This window comes from Hippocampus zosterae, chromosome 5 (assembly GCF_025434085.1).
Source record: "Hippocampus zosterae strain Florida chromosome 5, ASM2543408v3, whole genome shotgun sequence".
In the NCBI taxonomy this organism is placed as follows: domain Eukaryota; kingdom Metazoa; phylum Chordata; class Actinopteri; order Syngnathiformes; family Syngnathidae; genus Hippocampus; species Hippocampus zosterae.
Genome location: NC_067455.1, coordinates 2,210,580 through 2,228,666, shown reverse-complemented (window position 1 = coordinate 2,228,666; position 18,087 = coordinate 2,210,580). Strand labels below are relative to the sequence as shown.

Sequence of the window (18,087 nt, the reverse complement as noted above, 5' to 3'; positions counted from 1 at the left end):
GTATTTTTCAGCGTGTATTTAGATGCGGAGGAGAAAACGACTCTTGAGGGATGGAAAAGTTGGATTTTGGCGCCGCTTTTCTCCTTTTGGAGTGTTTCTAAAAAGGGTCTCCTCCTTCTTCCGATGCTGCTTTCGTTCTATGTGGGCTCACCCCCCCCCCCCCCCCCAAGAGGCAACATGCATAAGTGGGAACGACACTGCTTCTACTTTCCCGGGGGGGGGTGAATTCCTGCTTTGATTTTGTTGATCCAAATCACAAATGAATTAATAAATAAGAAGCCACATTTATTCCTGTGGATTTAAAGGCTTGAAGGACCACATCTCTCCCCCCCCCTTTTGTATGAGTCCCCCCCCCCAGCCGCTTCTTTTGTGTGTATTTCTATGTTTCTGTGTATGTGTCAACACGTCGTAAGACTCACCGCCGGGTGAAGACGATTGACATTTTCAACCAAAGGACGTTAGAGGCAGTCAGCGACATTAAAAAGCACGGCTTCTGTGTGAAATGACAATACACTTGTGTATAAAAAAAAAGAAAAAAAAAAAGAAATTGGCACTCACGCATACCTGTTGGACCTTTTTCTTCTTTCTGCTCTCCTTTTTTTTTTTTTACCCTCCCACAAAAGTTTTCATCCGTTGGTTTTGTTTGCCATCCTGGGCCTCGTCACTCCCGCACGACAGAAGCTCCTCCTCCCACCACTCCGACTGCCCTTTCTGGTCTCTCCACCTGTGGAGCAAATAAACGGACAAAGCCAACGTCTCGTGCATATTTCTGCGTTTGTCTCGCGTCGAGGTGCTGCGGGCTTTTCCTTTGCGTCATCTGGGAAAAAAAAAAGGAAAAACATTTCAATCCGGGGTTGGGAATCTTGAGACTTTTCGGCCACAGCTTAAGTACAAGCAGTGGTTTACATCACCAATGTCATCCAATAATTGGAGAAAAAAAAATCATGGCTAGTGGCTGCTTTCCTTTCTTTTTGGAAGTGGATAAGTCGTACTCGTGAGGAATCATTAAAAAAAATTGTACATTTTTTCCGATTTATTATTTGAAAAATTACAGACCGTTATGGGCGAATTTAGAGCAAAGATATCATCGTAAATCAGACATTTAAATTGATTTTGATCAGTAAACAGGAAATCCTCGTTGAGGTCAAGGTCAAGAAGTCTATCTCGACACATTTCATTGTCGTCATTAAGCGCTGCCAGTCTTTCATGGAGCTTCTTGGTGAAAATAAGCAGACGGTGACGCAGATCTTCAATCGTATGGAAGGACGGAGATGTCAAAAGAGTTTGTAAAAGACACAGGAAGAGACCTGAGATTTGAAGAGTGAAAAAAAAAAAAAGGTAGAAACATTTGGCTGGCTGAGAGCGCAAAGTTTGTGACCTGACTCGTCCTTCCTAGATGGGCTCATCCGACTCTTCGCTCTCCTCGTGCAGGGAGGGCAGGGCGAGGACGGGGCCGCCGGGCGAGCCCGGTGACTCGCCGGGCGAGGACGGGGCATCGCCGGCGGGCATCCCCGGAGAATCGTCCTTCCCCGCCGCATCCCCGTCCCTCCTGTTCCCCTCGCCCCAAAGGTCCCGCTCCCAAGTCGGGGAGGAAGTGGTCGAGGAGGGCGGCTGGTGCTTCTTGGCTTTCCTGTTAGCGTCTCGGAAGCTGGCCAAGGGAGGGCGGAGCCTCACGCCGCTCCGAGTCGAGCCCTCGATGGCTTTCTGTAACTAAGACCACAGAAGAGGACAACAAAAGTCAACTTCTTAGTCTCAATACATTTGTGCCATTTAATCGCCCCCCCACCCCCTAAAAAAAGTCATCTGCCCAGGGACTTCACAATCAACACAGTTGGCCAGTGCTCAGTAAACCACTGACGTCGTCCGAGAATCTTATTTTGAATAACAGTTGCGTCTTAACATGAACATTCTTAACATTTGCGGTGATAGTTGGAATTCAGCCCCAATGAACCGTCCATCGATTACCCGCGGCGATGAATTGTATTGGCCATCCCATAATGTTTTGTGTTTTTTTGTTATTGTAAAGTCTCCTTGGGTGTATTGAAAGGCGCTTATAAAGAAAATGTATTATTATTATTCATTCATTCATTCATCTTCTGAGCCGCTTGATCCTCACTAGGGTTGCGGGGTGTGCTGGAGCCCATCCCAGCTGTCTCCAGGCAGTAGGCGGGGGACACCCTGAATCGGTTGCCAGCCAATCGCAGGGCACACAGAGACGAACAACCAACCACGCTCACACTCACACCTAGGGACAATTTAGAGCGCCCAATCAGCCTGCCATGCATATTTTTGGAATGTGGGAGGAAACAGGAGCACCCGGAGAAAACCCACGCAGGCCCGGGGGGAACATGCAAACTCCACACAGGGAGGCCGGAGCTGGAATCGAACCCGGTACCTCTGCACTGTGAAGCCCACGTGCTAACCACTGGACTACCGGGCCGCCTAGTATTATTATTATATTATTATTATTTGATGTCACTATTCGTAGCGCAACCGCTACATCAATGACACTCACTCATTTTTTAGACTTTCTCAGTTCGGCTTTGTAGTCATACGAAAGTGCACACAGATAAGTCAATAAGGGGAAAAAAAAAAAAAAAGGGACTCTTACCTCTTTGAGTGCGACAACACCCACCAGCTTGCCAATACTGGTGACGTAGGCATGACTCAGACCCAGCAGAGAGAACAGAGTGTGGGTCTGAGTAACAACAGAGAAGAGGAGGAGGAGGGGGGTTGGGGGGGGGGGGAGTAACGGCGTGCAGTGAGTGTTAAACATATCGGAATGCGCCAGCATTCTGCTGGCGTGGCTGCTCTTAAACACGTCCCCTTACGCTTACAAACATCGTATTGCGTCGACGTGCCGCATAGGGTTCATATGCGCCATCCGTAACGTGGATGCGGCAGGCACGAAATTCTTTTTTTTTTGCGGCGCGCAATCTCAAATTTCAGAATCAACGTAAATGAATACATTACATCCATACAGACACGGATTCGTCTCGCCGCTCATGGCAATTCAGGCGCTCGTAACCGTTTCGTTACCTTGTGCAACGACGTTCTTTCCACCAGCTGAAAGGGGGAGGGGTCAATCCGAATCTGCTCCAGATCGATGGGCTTGTCCACCTCGGCCTCCTCCCAGGCTTTGATCTGCGGACGGCGCCGACGACACGAGCGCGCTTATCGGACGCCGACTTGACTTGCTAACGCGAACGGCGGACGGTTACTCTACCTCGTCCGGCGACATGGTGTCAATCAACGTCGGCGGCGCCGTTTCCTGGAGGCGATGAATAAAATCCGTCGAAGCGTCGGCCATGGCGGACGTGTCCAAAACGACAAGAAGGGGGTGACGTACCTGCGCGTCGGTCGGTCCAGTCGATGACGACGAGGAGAAGAGTCTCTGAAGGGTCCTCCGGACGGAAGGTGCTTTGCGCTTGTCTGCGGAGGTGAAACAAGGAACGGTCACAAGGGCGGGACATGGGAGAGAAGATCCCATTGGACATCACCGCGGAGCGATATTAAAAATTTACCTGCGCTTGTGTGATTGCTGGCGGGCTCCTGAGCTCCGGTGAACGGGATGGGCCCGTTACAATCATCCAGCCCCGCTGCGCTCTGAAAAGAAATCCCAAGGTGTCGCGTGAGCCTGCAACACCGTGACGTGTCATCTTCCTCACCTTGTCCGTCCCCTCGTTCCCGCCCTCCTCGTCCGCAAAGGTGAAGGACTCCCAACTGATCTTGGAGACTTGACCCGGTGAACTTTGACCTTTCTCAAAGACCCGCCTGGCCGGCGAGAGCCACCAGTCGACGGCGGCTTGGAGCTCCATCCTCTCGATGGAGCCCAGAAGGATCATGGATTCTTCGCAAGCGCGAAAGGAGCGGTTAGCCAATTACGACGTCACGTGATGTTGGCGTCCGGCGTCATCCTTTGCCGAGCAACATTAGTTTTTCTCACTTCTCTCACCTTTGGAGTCAACCAGCGGGATGGTTTTCAGCGTGGTCGTCTCCAGCAGACGATTCAGTTCCCGATAGGTGGAGCGAGACGACAAGAACTTCACCTTGCGCACCATGATGTCCTCCACAAAGATGTTGTACTTGCTAAGGCGAAACACGACGGGCGTGACGAAACGGCGCCGGAACTTCTCGGGAGCGTCGCGGCGCGGTAGCCGCTATTTTTTACCTGATGTGCCCGAGGGCCAGCTCAGGCAAGTACGGCAGCTTCTTCACCTGGATGATGGAGTCGTAGAGCGAAGGCTGCAGACCCTGGGCCACCATGTTGGCCAGAATGACCGCCACCATCATGGGCAGGATGTGGGAGATCTGACCCGTCAGCTCAAAGCAGATGACTGCGGTGGAAACCGTGTGAGTGACCGCTCCCGTCATGGCGGCCGCGCCTGGTAAGCCAGCGCAAGATCATTGGGGCTATCGTGCAGTCGTACTTTGTTACTCGATTCAATGATTTATTGGGGGAGGGGGGGGGGGGGGAATTTTACTTTCTCAGCCAGATATTTTGGGGTTTCTGTCTTCCTCCCCTAAGACAGACTGATTATCGTTTTGAGTTGAATCCAAATAAAATATCTGTTTGAACATTCATTCATTCATTCATTCATCTTCCGTACCGCTTGATCCTCACTAGGGTCGCGGGGGGTGCCGGAGCCTATCCCAGCTGTCTTCGGGCAGTAGGCGGGGGACACCCTGAATCGGTTGCCAGCCAATCGCAGGGCACACAGAGACGAACAACCATTCGCACTCACACTCACACCTAGGGACAATTTTAGAGCGTCCAATCAGCCTGCCATGCATGTTTTTTGGAATGTGGGAGGAAACCGGAGCACCCGGAGAAAACCCACGCAGGCCCGGGGAGAACATGCAAACTCCACACAGGGAGGCCGGAGCTGGAATCGAACCCGGTACCTCGGCACTGTGAAGCCCACGTGCTAACCACTGGACTACCGGGCCACCTGTTTGAACATTTTTAGGCTTTTTTTTTTCTCATGTTACGGGCCAAACCAGTAACTGAATATCGGTAATAATTCATGTTTGCATCATTTCTACACGGTCAATTTGTTGAGAAACATTCATTTTATCACTCATTCATTTTCTGATTCAATTGATCCTCACAAGGGTCGCGGAGGTTGCTGGAGCCGTTCCCAACTGTCCTCGGGCAGTAGGCCGGGGACACCCTGAACCGGTTGCCAGCCAATCGCAGGACACCCGGAGACGAACAAACACCCACGCCCACACTCACCCCTAGGGACAATTTAGAGTGCTCCATTCACATTCCCTGCATGTTTTGGGATTTTGGGAGGAAGCCGGAATACCCGCAGAAAAGCCACGCAGGTGCGGGGGTGAACATGCAAACTCCACACAGGAAGGCCGGCTAACCGAAGGAAGGTGCTAACCACTCGCTCCCCGGGCTGCCGAAAACTCTTATTTTTTTTTTTTAAATCTGATTCATCAATCAATCACCAAAAGAATCACAGTCATCCTTTGAAGGCCGCAATTCAATTTCCAACAGAAGGTCAAGCGCCAAGGACAAACGTGGAAGCACGCGACTCACCAATGACGGCGTAGCCTCCCGGCAGGATGCGATACACGATCCCGTCGAAAAGGATTCCATTTGGGAACAGAGTCGCCATGATCTCCCCGACCAGGCGACCAAAAGCGGCTCCTAGACAAGCGAGAGAAGGACAAGCTGGAGAAGAGCAACCAAAAGAAACTGACCAAGTTTAGCAGCTGGGAGCTGTGCTTGCATTATTCCCTCCCCCGCCACAAAAAATAATAATAATAATAATAATAAAAATAAATCCTCATACCAAATATGAACACTGGCATGAAGGCGCCCGAGGGGATGGGCATGGTGGTGGAAACCGCTGACATCCAGAACTGCGACACAAAAGCAGGAACGGGGGAGGGACCAAGAGCGCTCCGAGAGATTTCCCACCCCCCCCCCCTCACGATTCGAGCGCACACTCACTTTTGCTCACCTTCATGACGAGGAAGAGTAGGAGGATGACAAAGACGTTGACCTGAGGGTGAAGCCACGCGGCCGAGCGGCCCAGGCCGGGCGGAGGGGCGGAGGCGGAGATTTTGGTCCAGGTGAAGTTGTCGAACAGCGAGTTGATGCACTCTCTGGGCATGAGCTGCCACGAACGGGGGAGGGCGCAGCATGATGACACTTTGCTCATAAAGTCCCAAACTCATCTCAGAGAAAGGATTCTCAATTCAATCAAAATGCGGAGGAGCGGCGCATGCCGTCATTGCTCTCCCGTCCCCCACCAGCCAAAGGAGAGGACAAAAGAAAATGAAGTCACGCGACAGCACGCTGAAACTACAAAATGAAGGAGAGTCCATTCGTCAATTTTCAATGGCGCTTGTCCTCATTAGAGTCACGGGAGCAGGAGACAAACGGCGGGACCTCAACACAGAAAGGACCCAACAAACAAGCCGTCTCTGCGCCAAGATTTTTGTTTTGACTTGTGAGTAAAAAAATAAATAAACGGTAAGAGCTTTGCTGATAGTGTGCTTCCAAAAACGGAGCAATTTGATAAATACTGTACTGGGGGGACGGGGGGGGGCACGTTTCAAGCCGTCAAATCAGACCTAATAAAAACAGAATTACATGCAGCTCATTTAAAACAGGCACCGAGGTAGGCCTGAGCGAGCTCCGTTAGCTTCAAGCTAACCCACAATGCAAAAGGCCATAGGCAGGCTACTTCACAAAACGGAGCAATTTGACAAATACTGTACTTTGGGGGGGGGGGGGGAGCACGTTTCAAGCCGTCAAATCAGACCTTATAAAAACAGAATTACATGCGGTTCATTTTAAAACAAGCACCGAGGTAGGCCTGAGCGAGCTGCGTTAGCTTCAAGCTAACCCACAATGCAAAAGGCCATAGGCAGGCTAACGAAATTCGCATCAGCGTTGCAGCGATACGATCCTTTTCACCCGACTATTTGAACACAATTCAGGGAAACGCATGAAAACGGACGCTATAATAATCCTCGACGGCGTATCTTCTTTATCATCTGCAAAAAAATATTCCTGCATCTTACTAAGCAGTTGTAACCGTTTATTTCAACAAGTCTGCATCGGAGAGTCTTTGTAGCGCGAATAGAGAAGTAAAATATCTCATCCTAAACTGCGTCTCCGTCATGGATTTTCATCGATTACGGCTGCGTCCCCCTAAAACGAACGCGAGTTCACCGTCATCGGGGTCCGGCGAACGAGCATGTGACGGAGTCTTCCTCACCTCACCAGCCATAAACTGCCCAAATCCAGAAGGAAATGTGAAGGTGGCGATGATCAGCGTGACTGCGCCTGGATAGATCAGTCGACTGGACGCACGCACATACACAAACAAAATAACGTGCTTTATGCGAGTAGACGTTCATGAGTGACAAGACGTGTGTGTGTGTGTGTGTGTGTGTGTGTGAACTCACTGTTTCGTCAGAAAGCGTGTGAGCGCCGTGGGTCTTCTCATAAACAGGACCACCTGTCTGTTTAAGTAGACGAAGAACGCCCCGAGGAAGCCGCACGAGATTCTGAAACCCGAGAGACGAGTCCCTTGGATATGTTTCCATTTAATTATGAACGCACGCACGCATACATGCGCACAAGCACACGGTTTACCCGATAATTGCAAAGGCTGGCAACTCCTGGAGGTCAAAGGGAAAATCCATGCGGAAGTTGGTTTTGAAGAGAGCCGTGATGGTGACTGAGAGGAGAAAACAAAAAAAACAATCAGCTTCAGTTGAAGTGTATTTTTTTTTTTCCTTCAAGAGAAAAATAATATGCGTGTCACATCCAGTCTGGATTACTAATTCATTAGACAGCCAAATCACACGTCTGCTCACAAACCCTCAAGGTCAAATTTTCATGTTGTCAGGGGGATGACTACTTTGTGATTTCTTCACTAAAATTCAAGGCTTCGGATCCAAAATTTCAACTGGTTTTGATGAAACTGGAATATGTGTGTGTGTGTGTATGTCCTGCCCTTGTACTCACCTGCTCCCGATCGTGCCTTCCTCAACTGCACCCGGTTTTATCCGATGACCTCATGTATTTACCCTCGTGTCTTGTTCTGTCTCAGCGCCAGTTTCTTCTAACGATGCAGCATTTCTCATTGCCGCCACTGACCCCAAATAACCTCAGGCCCGTTTTGCTCGACACTTTTTTTGAAAGCACTCTCGTTTTTATTTTATTTCATTGATGACCATGTTTCTTTAACTTCTATTTTACTTATTTGATTAGCTTTCATTAACTATTGTAACCGTGATCCGCTTAAGTACACAATGCAATGACTTTTGCTAACACGGTTAATGCTATATAGCGGTCCAATCTCCCAGCGTCCCCACATTTGGGCAACGGTTACAAACACACTGCTTTCACGTTTACACTCGAGAGGGGAAAAAGACAAAGGGACTCTGCTGTCACAAGCGGCTACTTTCTATAAAATGCCACACTGCAGTATTTGCGGTGTGTGAGTGTGAGTGTGTTTGAACTGCGTCTCACCGGCATCCTTGTTCCATACAGAGAGCACCCTGAATATGAACGCGCTGAATGTGGCGGCAAAATATCCCCGCCAGTAATTCCTCACTGCAAAGTAGGTAGACGTGACCTCAATACTGAACAAAACCCCTGGTGGTGACGAGAGGAGGGGAGAGAAAGAGGAGGGATGGAGGACAGGGGAGGAAGAAGGGAAGGATTCGAGGGAAAACACGAAAGAAGTGGGCAGAGGGAGACAAAAAAAAAACAATACTTGGGAGTTAAGGGTATAATCATACACAAGAGGGCCACTAAACAGACGAGTGCGCTCTTAAGTAGACATACACGAAGACACACATTAGTGTTTTGGTTGGCTGAGAATTAATAGTGTTGTGCCTTGTGATACGAGTAACCCGACTGGCAAATTTTTCGAGATGCGAGCCGTTAATTTTTTTTTTCTTTTGCTAATGGCATGTCTGGGGCTGTCAATGAGTGAACAATTCTTTCCAAATGAAGCTTCAAGCTTCTCATTTCCACCCGCAGTTGAAGTGCACTCTAAAACTAAACATAAAACAAAGAGAATGAAACCTCGTGTGTTTAAAACAACCACATAGATTTTCATTGGAAACGTTCGCTTAGCTTAATGCTAACACACAAGTAAAACGCCATTGACATGCTAATGTTAGCATCAAACACCGGGCTTTTAATAAGCAACAGAAATTTCGACATAAACGAAGGAATGACACGTACAGACAAATAGGAAACAATTCTCACCGCCTTATATTTAGTTTATCCTCAACGAAAAACGACTGATTTTATAGCAGCAGTGAGTCTCTTACAGCGTCAGCAGTAGTAGAAGAAGAAAAAGAAGACGAAGAAGAAGAAGCAGAATCATCTTTGTTTGTGTCTGCATGACTGTATTACACCGCTTCTCGGTGGCCAAGGCGGGCACATCAGCAAAAACATTCGTGTTAAATCGAGTAAAACTTTACTCTATATCTTAACTAAGTACCATATCAGAGAGATCGAGTGTGACTTTCTTATTAAAAAAAAACAAAACAAAAACATTGAGATAAATTTTGGGGCTTGAGTTCCCCTACAAAGTCCTTTTTGCTAACCGCTGGTCGCTCTCAAGTTTGCCCGAAGCTGATAAAATCATCCAAAGGTGCTCAAATACATTTGATCACACCCAATCTCTCATGTTTCTACACGAATATGCCCGCCGAGATGATTGATTATCCTGCGTACACAGCAGGGACCATAGTGGCGGTTGGAAAATGGCCTCAAAATCAAGCCATTACAATTCCTCCACCATTTCCATTTCTCAACACTTAAACATTCACGCGCCTTTGAAGCAGTAAAGTGTCATGAAGACGATAAGCACTTGTTCATTGGATAAATCTCCCAAATTTGTACAAGTTGTAAGAAACAAAACCAAAAAAAGGAGAAAAAAAGAGCATCCAAAAGAGCTTTGAAAGCCATGTTGTGGAGGACACAGTGAGGGGTGCAAAGTTGTACAGTACCTCCTAGTGGAGTGCCGAAACAACATCCCACTCCAACGGCACAGCCAACAGTCAGAATATCTGTGTAACCGTAAGGGTTCTACTGACGCAGGCAACAGAAGGGAAGGGAGGGCGGTCGGTCGGTCGGCGAAAAGGGTTTCGGGTGGGTGGTTGATGGGAGAGAAAGACAGAAAAAAATAGTGAAAGCGGAGATGAGAGGGCAGGGGGACGTTGGTGGGGGAGAGAGAGAGAGAGAGCAGAGGTGGAGAAGCAAAATTGGATAAAGTGAATAAATAACATTCAATGGATTTTGTCGAGAGGTGCTAATAAAGGCGTGAGGAAACATAACACAGCAAGGGGATAATAAGAGCGAAGGCAGCGCATGCATCTCTCAAGCAGCTTTGGCTTCAAAGGGACAACCATTTTTTTTTATTTCTTTGATGTGAAACATAGGAAAGCCCATTTTCACAACAACAAAAACATGAAACATGTTGTTGAATTGCCCAACTTCAAATGATATACATTATTTGTTGCCTTGAAAATTTAAGTTCACCCAAAATTCACAATTATTATTATTATTATTATTTTTTTTTTAACAGTTTAAGTCATCAAGACTGATGTCTGAGTTCCATTTTAAACCTCCGAATGGGACTTGCCTCCCACTGGAGCAGCAAAACAAGTGGCCACTCCCACAGCACACGCACACACCAACAGGTCCTGGTTATGGGTGCCATTCTAGGGGTTGAAAGGTCAGCAGGGTGTGAGGGAGCAAGGGGAGGGAGCAGAGTAGTTGGAATGAATGAATGAATGAATGAATGAATGAGAGAGCACAGGGGTGGGGACAAATAGGTCAACATTATTACACATGCCAGACATTAGCGTCACATTATTAATACAAAGAGATACAAACAGACAAGGTGTTGGTCGGGGTGGGGGGGTGGGCGGGGGGGCGGTTCAGGGCACATGGCTGCTTTTAGGGTGGGGGAGGACAAGTGGGAGAGGAAAATATTTTTTCCCATTTTCATCTTCAAACAGCCCCAATTGGCACATTATTTACGCCTGCATTGCTGTCGATTAGCTTGCAAAGTACATTTGTGCCTTGAGATATGAGTTAAACATGTTAAACACAAGTCTCAACTCAAAACATCTCACAGTATTTTTTCCCAATTACACTGAATGGAAATGTCAATAACCCACCCAAAAAAACTCCCCAACAACAACAAAACAAATGTAGATACAGTAACGGCCTATTTATGTTCGCATTCAGCTAGCAACTTAAAGTACACGGTAATTCTTTGTTTTATGTTTACTTTGACAGTAAATTTCAGCTGAGAGTAGCATGAAACAGCTTGAAGTTCATTCATTCATTCATTCATCTTCCAAGCCGCTTGATCCTCACTAGGGTCGCGGGGGGTGCTGGAGCCTATCCCAGCTGTCTTCGGGCAGTAGGCGGGGGACACCCTGAATCGGTTGCCAGCCAATCGCAGGGCACACAGAGACGAACAACCATCCACGATCGCACTCACACCTAGGGACAATTTAGAGTGTTCAATCAGCCTGCCATGCATATTTTTGGAATGTGGGAGGAAACCGGAGCACCCGGAGAAAACCCACGCAGGCCCGGGGAGAACATGCAAACTCCACACAGGGAGGCCGGAGCTGGAATCGAACCCGGTACCTCTGCACTGTGAAGCCGACGTGCTAACCACTGGACTACCGGGCCGCCCTCAGCTTGAAGTTGCTTATTTAAAAAAAAAAAAGCCACTTGTTGCAAAGTGAGCCGAGTCAACTGCCACCATACGGTGCTCGCATCACAAGTCTGCACTCGCAAGTCAAAGCAAAACATGGACAGATCACATCTTGAAAAAAAATCGTTAGTTGGGTCACTCATATCTCAAGGCACCGTTGTATTGATTTGCAACCCCGCCATAGGACGTACAAGGCACAGTTGCGTGAGTTTTGTTATTTTTGTGCCGTAATTCAGAAGTGGGCTAAGTCCCCAAATTTTTCAACAACTCCCAAGCATGTACTGTAAGTGAAACATGATCGTAATGATTTTTCGTGGTCGCAAAAAAAAAATGGGAAGTGTTTTAGTTTGAGCAACATTTAGGATGGAGGGGGACGTTCGTCAGCGTATTGCCCTGAGGCTCCGTCTTACCTCATAGACGCCAGAGAAGATGGACATGAAGCGACTCAGCACCGCCGCACAGATACTGGCGATGTGGACGAATGGACCCTGAAGGGAGGAGGCGGGATGACGGAAACGTACAAAACGCAGAAGGCCGTGTTTTACAAAAATGGTTCGCGCGGTATCGAAACACATCCATCAGGGCCTAATTGTCGGGTGAGATGGCCTCCGCCGCTACAACGACGAGGTGGGGTGGGTGATACGGGTGGGGGGGGGGACTAATGCGCTCCTTGGAGGACTTGAATAATCAGCCAGGCGAGAACCGGTCAGGAAAACAAGACAGATGATGATTTATTATTCTCTAAACTCGCGGAAAGAACAGATAGAGTGCCAGAGCAATGAAGGGGGGGGGGGGTGATAGAAGTAACGTTGGGGGCACTGGATGCACGCGCAAAAGCTCATGTTTTTGTCAGCTTGGGGTCGCCTCACCAGTCGGCAGGTTTTAACACTTGTGTATCTGTGACGCTGACTGAATGCGTGCGACTTTTAAGGCGGGGCCTGGCCTGTCGAGTGTCGTGAGACTCGGTGGATCAGAGCGAGTGAAGGTGGTTGTTAACGAGTTAACCGTTAGCCACTCTGCGTTCTGAGTGACTTGGCGCAAGTTTTTGTTCCAGTTCCTTTGTGGAATAAAGTGACAGAAAGTGACTACGCTTCTAAGGGTGGAGGTATTGCAATTTCTTTCCGACACGCGGAGGTAGGCTAATTAGCTAATGACTTAAATTAGCTAATGACGTTTAACCTAAACTTAAGCCACTTGCTCCGTCTTCGAGGCACTCATACAGCCGCTAATTCACAAACCAACAATGCAGTGAAGCCGCAAAAAGTGAACCGCAAGATAATGAGGGACCGCTGAATTTCGGAAAATGACCTCAGGTGGCGCTATTGCGGGAAACTTTCCCTCAATTGAACGGAAAATGTCCTCCCGAATGAAAGCCGAATGAAAACACAGCTAACAGTAGCTTCAAAACGGAGCTTACGGCAAGTACGCCGCAGCTTTTACCTCTTTGCCCACTGGCATCCCGCTGCCCAAGCCCGCTGTCAAGCCGATGACTTTGGCGACAAAGGCCTTCAGGGTCAGATACTCCTTCAGAACCACACCCCTCAGGATGGTTTTCAGTTCGGGGATACCGGAACCTGGAGCCGAGAGAGGGGGGATGTGAACATCTGAAAAGCGCTTGAGAGCGCTTAAGAGGTTACGCGGGGGGGCGGTGGAGTGGAGCATACCGATGGCCTGCGGGGAAACCAGGTGACAGAAGAGCGAAGCAAACATGACCAGGATCATGGGATAGCTTATCCAGGCGAGGTATTGGAGCGCCACGTTGCCCTTCAGCTCCCCGTACATCCACTTGTAGGCTGCAGGACGGAGCGCTCCGTCACTCAAACGTAACTCAGGGGGAAGACGGGCGACATATGACCTGACATTGATGCGCTGTGATGCCCCGCCCCCCCTCACACACCGCCAACGCTACCTTGCAGACTCTTGGCGCTGGCGTAGTCCATACTCCAGCTAACCAGCGCCATGGTCAGGCCAAGGAGGACCAGGAAAATCCAGTCCTCCCCCATCTTGGTCACAACGTAGCGCCGCCCGCGGGCCAAGCAATCTGGAGCGGAAATGAATGATTTTATTTATCTGTGCGGCTCGTTTGTGACACTCAGTTGTGGTAACAATCGCTGTGTGAGTAATGATGAGGATGATGAAGAGGTGAAAGGCTTCATTAGCGCAGATTAGGGTGAGCGTAGATGGCGCGGAGGATCCGACGCGAGCAGATTTTCCTTCAACCGTCAGTGCATTTATCAAGTACGGACGTGGTAATGGATTATTTTCGGTCGATTGACTTTTGTCAGTTGCGCGGATTTGAAGCTAGGGAAGCAAAATTGAGACAAAATATAATGGGAAAAAAAAAGATTCTTTGTTTATTTTTTTTAATGAGAAAACTAGCAATCTATAATCCGGTCTCATGAAAACCTAGCATTAAGCTAGCAGATTTGAGGCAAAGTGCTCTACGAGTCAGTAACATTTTTTTAAATTATTTTTTTTTAATGATCATTAACTTACCCTGGGCGGCCCGGTAGCCCAGTGGTTAGCACGTCGGCTTCACAGTGCAGAGGTACCGGGTTCGATTCCAGCTCCGGCCTCCCTGTGTGGAGTTTGCATGTTCTCCCCGGGCCTGCGTGGGTTTTCTCCGGGTGCTCCGGTTTCCTCCCACATTCCAAAAACATGCGTGGCAGGCTGATTGAACACTCTAAAATTATCCCTAGGTGTGAGTGTGAGTGCGAATGGTTGTTCGTCTCTGTGTGCCCTGCGATTGGCTGGCAACCGATTCAGGGTGTCCCCCGCCTACTGCCCGGAGACAGCTGGGATAGGCTCCAGCAACCCCCGCGACCCTAGTGAGGATCAAGCGGTTAGGAAGATGGATGAATGAATGAATGAATGAATTAACTTACCCTATTGAGGGTGTGTCTATTTATCCCGTTAGTGGCCAACAAAACTCCATCTATCTACATCTCGGGATATGAAATACACCGACTGCTAAAATTGTCTGCTTGTAGGAAGGCGGCTAGAAAAACAATTAGCACTAAGTGACAGCCAAGCTCCCCTCTGTGAATCGTCACCTTACCGTGGTGGAGGGGTTTGTGTGTCCCAATGATCCTAGAAGCTAAGTTGTCTGGGGCTTTATGCCCCTGGCAGGGTCACCCATGGCAAACAGGTTCTAGGTGAGGGGCCAGACAAAGCACAGCTCAAAAGACCCCAATGACGACAAAAATAAATGGATCTAGGTTTCCCTTGCCCGGACGCGGGTCACCGGGGCCCCCCTCTGGAGCCAGGCCTGGAGGTGGGGCTCGTTGGCAGGCGCCTGGTGGCCGGGCTTACACCCATGGGGCCCGGCCGGGCACAGCCCGAAGAGGCAACGTGGGTCCCCCTTCCCATGGGCTCACCACCCATGAGAGGGGCCAAAGGGGTCGGGTGCAATGCGAGCTGGGCGGCAGCCAAAGGCGGGGACCCTGGCGGTCCGATCCTCGGCTGCAGAAGCTAGCTCTTGGGACATGGAATGTCACCTCTCTGGCAGGGAAGGAGCCCGAGCTGGTGTGTGAGGCAGAGAATTTCCGACTGGATATAGTCGGACTTGCCTCCACACACAGCCTGGGTTCTGGTACCAGTTCTCTCGAGAGGGGTTGGACTCTCTTCCACTCTGGAGTTGCTCACGGTGAGAGGCGCAGAGCAGGTGTGGGCATACTCATTGCCCCCCGGCTCAGTGCCTGTACATTGGGGTTCACACCGGTAGACGAGAGGGTTGCCTCCCTCCGCCTTCGGGTGGGTGGACGGGTCCTGACTGTTGTTTGTGCATATGCACCAAACAGCAGCTCAGCATACCCACCCTTTTTGGAGTCCTTGGAGGGTGTGCTGGAGAGTACTCCTGCTGGGGACTCCATTGTTCTGCTGGGGGACTTCAATGCTCACGTGGGCAATGACAGTGATACCTGGAGGGGCGTGATTGGGAGGAACGGCCCCCCCGATCAAAACCCGAGTGGTGTTTTGTTATTGGACTTCTGTGCTCGCCACGGATTGTCCATAACGAACACCTTGTTCAAACATAAGGGTGTCCATATGTGCACTTGGCACCAGGACACCCTAGGCCGCAGTTCGATGATCGACTTTGTAGTTGTATCATCGGATTTGCGGCCGCATGTTCTGGACACTCGGGTGAAGAGAGGGGCGGAGCTGTCAACTGATCACCACCTGGTGGTGAGTAGGCTCCGATGGTGGGGGAAGATGCCGGTCCGTCCTGGCAGACCCAAACGTATAGTGAGGGTTTGTTGGGAGCGTCTGGCGGAATCCCCTGTCAGAAGGAGTTTCAACTCCCACCTCCGACAGAGCTTTTCCCATGTTCCGGGGGAGACGGGGGACATTGAGTCCGAGTGGACCATGTTCCGTGCCTCTATTGTTGAGGCGGCCAATCTGAGTTGTGGCCGTAAGGTGGTTGGTGCCTGTCGTGGCGGCAATCCTCGTACTCGCTGGTGGACACCAGCAGTAAGGGATGCCGTCAAGCTGAAGAAGGAGTCCTATCGAGCCTTTATGGCCTGTGGGACCCCAGAGGCAGCTGACGGGTATCGACTGGCCAAGCGGACCGCGGCTTCGGTGGTCGCCGAGGCAAAAACCCGAGCGTGGGAGGAGTTCGGTGAGGCCATGGAAGCCGACTTCCGGACTGCTTCGAGGAAATTCTGGTCCACCATCCGACGTCTCAGGAGGGGGAAGCAGTGCACCACTAACACTGTGTACAGTGGGGATGGGGCGCTGCTGACTTCGACTCGGGACGTTGTGAACCGGTGGGCAGAGTACTTCGAAGACCTCCTCAACTCCACCAACACGCCTTCCTTTGAGGAAGCAGAGCCTGGGGACTCTGAGGTGGGCTCTCCTATCTCTGTGGTTGAAGTCACCGATGTGGTTAAAAAGCTCCTCGGTGGCAAGGCCCCAGGGGTGGATGAGATCCGCCCGGAGTTCCTCAAGGCTCTGGATGTTGTGGGGCTGTCCTGGTTGACACGCCTCTACAACATCGCGTGGTCAACAGGGAGAGTGCCTCTGGATTGGCAGACCGGGGTGGTAGTCCCTCTTTTTAAAAAGGGGGACCGGAGGGTGTGTTCCAACTACAGAGGGATCACACTCCTCAGCCTCCCTGGTAAGGTCTATTCAGGGGTGCTGGAGAGGAGGGTCCGTCAGGAAGTCGAGCCTCAGATTGAGGAGGAGCAATGTGGTTTTCGTCCCGGCCGTGGAACAGTGGACCAGCTCTACACCCTTAGCAGGGTCCTTGAGGGTATGTGGGAATTCGCCCAACCAGTCTACATGTGTTTTGTGGACTTGGAGAAGGCGTTTGACCGTGTCCCTCGGGGAGTTCTGTGGGGGGTGCTTCGTGGGTATGGAGTACCGAACCCCCTGATACGGGCTGTTCGGTCACTATACCACCGATGTCAGAGTTTGGTTCGCATTGCCGGCAGTAAGTCGGAACCGTTTCCAGTGGGGGTAGGACTCCGCCAAGGCTGCCCTTTGTCGCCGATTCTGTTCATAACCTTTATGGACAGAATTTCTAGGCGCAGCCGAAGCGTTGAGGGAGTCTGTTTTGGGGGCCTCAGTATTACATCCCTGCTTTTTGCAGATGATGTGGTGCTGTTGGCTCCTTCAAACGGGGCTCTACAACTCTCACTGGAGCGTTTCGCAGCCGAGTGTGAAGCGGTTGGGATGAAAATCAGCACCTCCAAATCTGAAACCATGGTCCTCAGTCGGAAAAGGGTGGATTGCCCCCTCCGGGTCGGGGAGGAGATATTACCCCAAGTGGAGGAGTTTAAGTATCTTGGGGTCTTGTTCACGAGTGAGGGCAGGAGGGAGCGAGAGATCGACAGGCGGATCGGTGCAGCGTCTGCTGTGATGCGGACGTTGTATCGGTCTGTCGTGGTAAAGAAGGAGCTGAGCCAAAGGGCGAAGCTCTCAATTTACCGGTCGATCTACGTCCCAACCCTCATCTATGGCCACGAGCTATGGGTCGTGACCGAAAGAACGAGATCCCGGATACAAGCGGCCGAAATGAGTTTTCTCCGCAGGGTGTCCGGGCTCTCCCTTAGAGATAAGGTGAGGAGCTCGGTCATCCGGGAGGGGCTCAGAGTCGAGCCGCTTCTCCTCCACATCGAGAGGAGCCAGATGAGGTGGCTTGGGCATCTGATTCGGATGCCTCCTGAGCGCCTCCCTGGTGAGGTGTTCCGGGCATGTCCCACCGGGAGGAGACCCCGAGGAAGACCCAGGGCACGCTGGAGAGACTACGTCACCCAGCTGGCTTGGGAACGCCTCGGAATCCCCCGGGGAGAGCTGGAAGAAGTAGCTAGGGAGAGGGAAGTCTGGGCTTCCCTGCTAAAGCTGTTGCCCCCGCGAC

At 50.4% G+C, this 18,087-nt stretch overlaps 1 protein-coding gene across 2 annotated transcripts in view; it reads right to left on the bottom strand.

The window, feature by feature from the left end:
- Positions 1-96: 96 nt before the first annotated feature.
- The window catches only part of clcn1b (chloride channel, voltage-sensitive 1b), a 29,490-nt gene continuing 11,499 nt past the window's right edge, over positions 97-18,087 (bottom strand). Inside the window, exons 3-23 of one of the 2 annotated variants that reach the window (XM_052065014.1) lie at positions 13,639-13,770; positions 13,394-13,522; positions 13,170-13,303; positions 12,140-12,217; positions 10,003-10,081; positions 8,507-8,632; positions 7,625-7,709; positions 7,435-7,536; positions 7,245-7,329; positions 5,979-6,134; positions 5,808-5,877; positions 5,552-5,662; positions 4,172-4,337; positions 3,956-4,089; positions 3,669-3,850; positions 3,525-3,606; positions 3,350-3,432; positions 3,227-3,271; positions 3,040-3,144; positions 2,612-2,698; positions 97-1,710 (exon numbers count right to left, since the gene is read on the bottom strand). In XM_052065014.1, the coding sequence (XP_051920974.1) occupies positions 1,393-1,710; positions 2,612-2,698; positions 3,040-3,144; positions 3,227-3,271; positions 3,350-3,432; positions 3,525-3,606; positions 3,669-3,850; positions 3,956-4,089; positions 4,172-4,337; positions 5,552-5,662; positions 5,808-5,877; positions 5,979-6,134; positions 7,245-7,329; positions 7,435-7,536; positions 7,625-7,709; positions 8,507-8,632; positions 10,003-10,081; positions 12,140-12,217; positions 13,170-13,303; positions 13,394-13,522; positions 13,639-13,770 (2,489 nt within the window). In that variant the 3' untranslated portion in view covers positions 97-1,392. Of the gene's footprint in view, positions 1,711-2,611; positions 2,699-3,039; positions 3,145-3,226; positions 3,272-3,349; positions 3,433-3,524; positions 3,607-3,668; positions 3,851-3,955; positions 4,090-4,171; positions 4,386-5,551; positions 5,663-5,807; positions 5,878-5,978; positions 6,135-7,244; positions 7,330-7,434; positions 7,537-7,624; positions 7,710-8,506; positions 8,633-10,002; positions 10,082-12,139; positions 12,218-13,169; positions 13,304-13,393; positions 13,523-13,638; positions 13,771-18,087 lie in introns of both variants that reach the window. The other variant, XM_052065013.1, reaches the window with a different exon arrangement.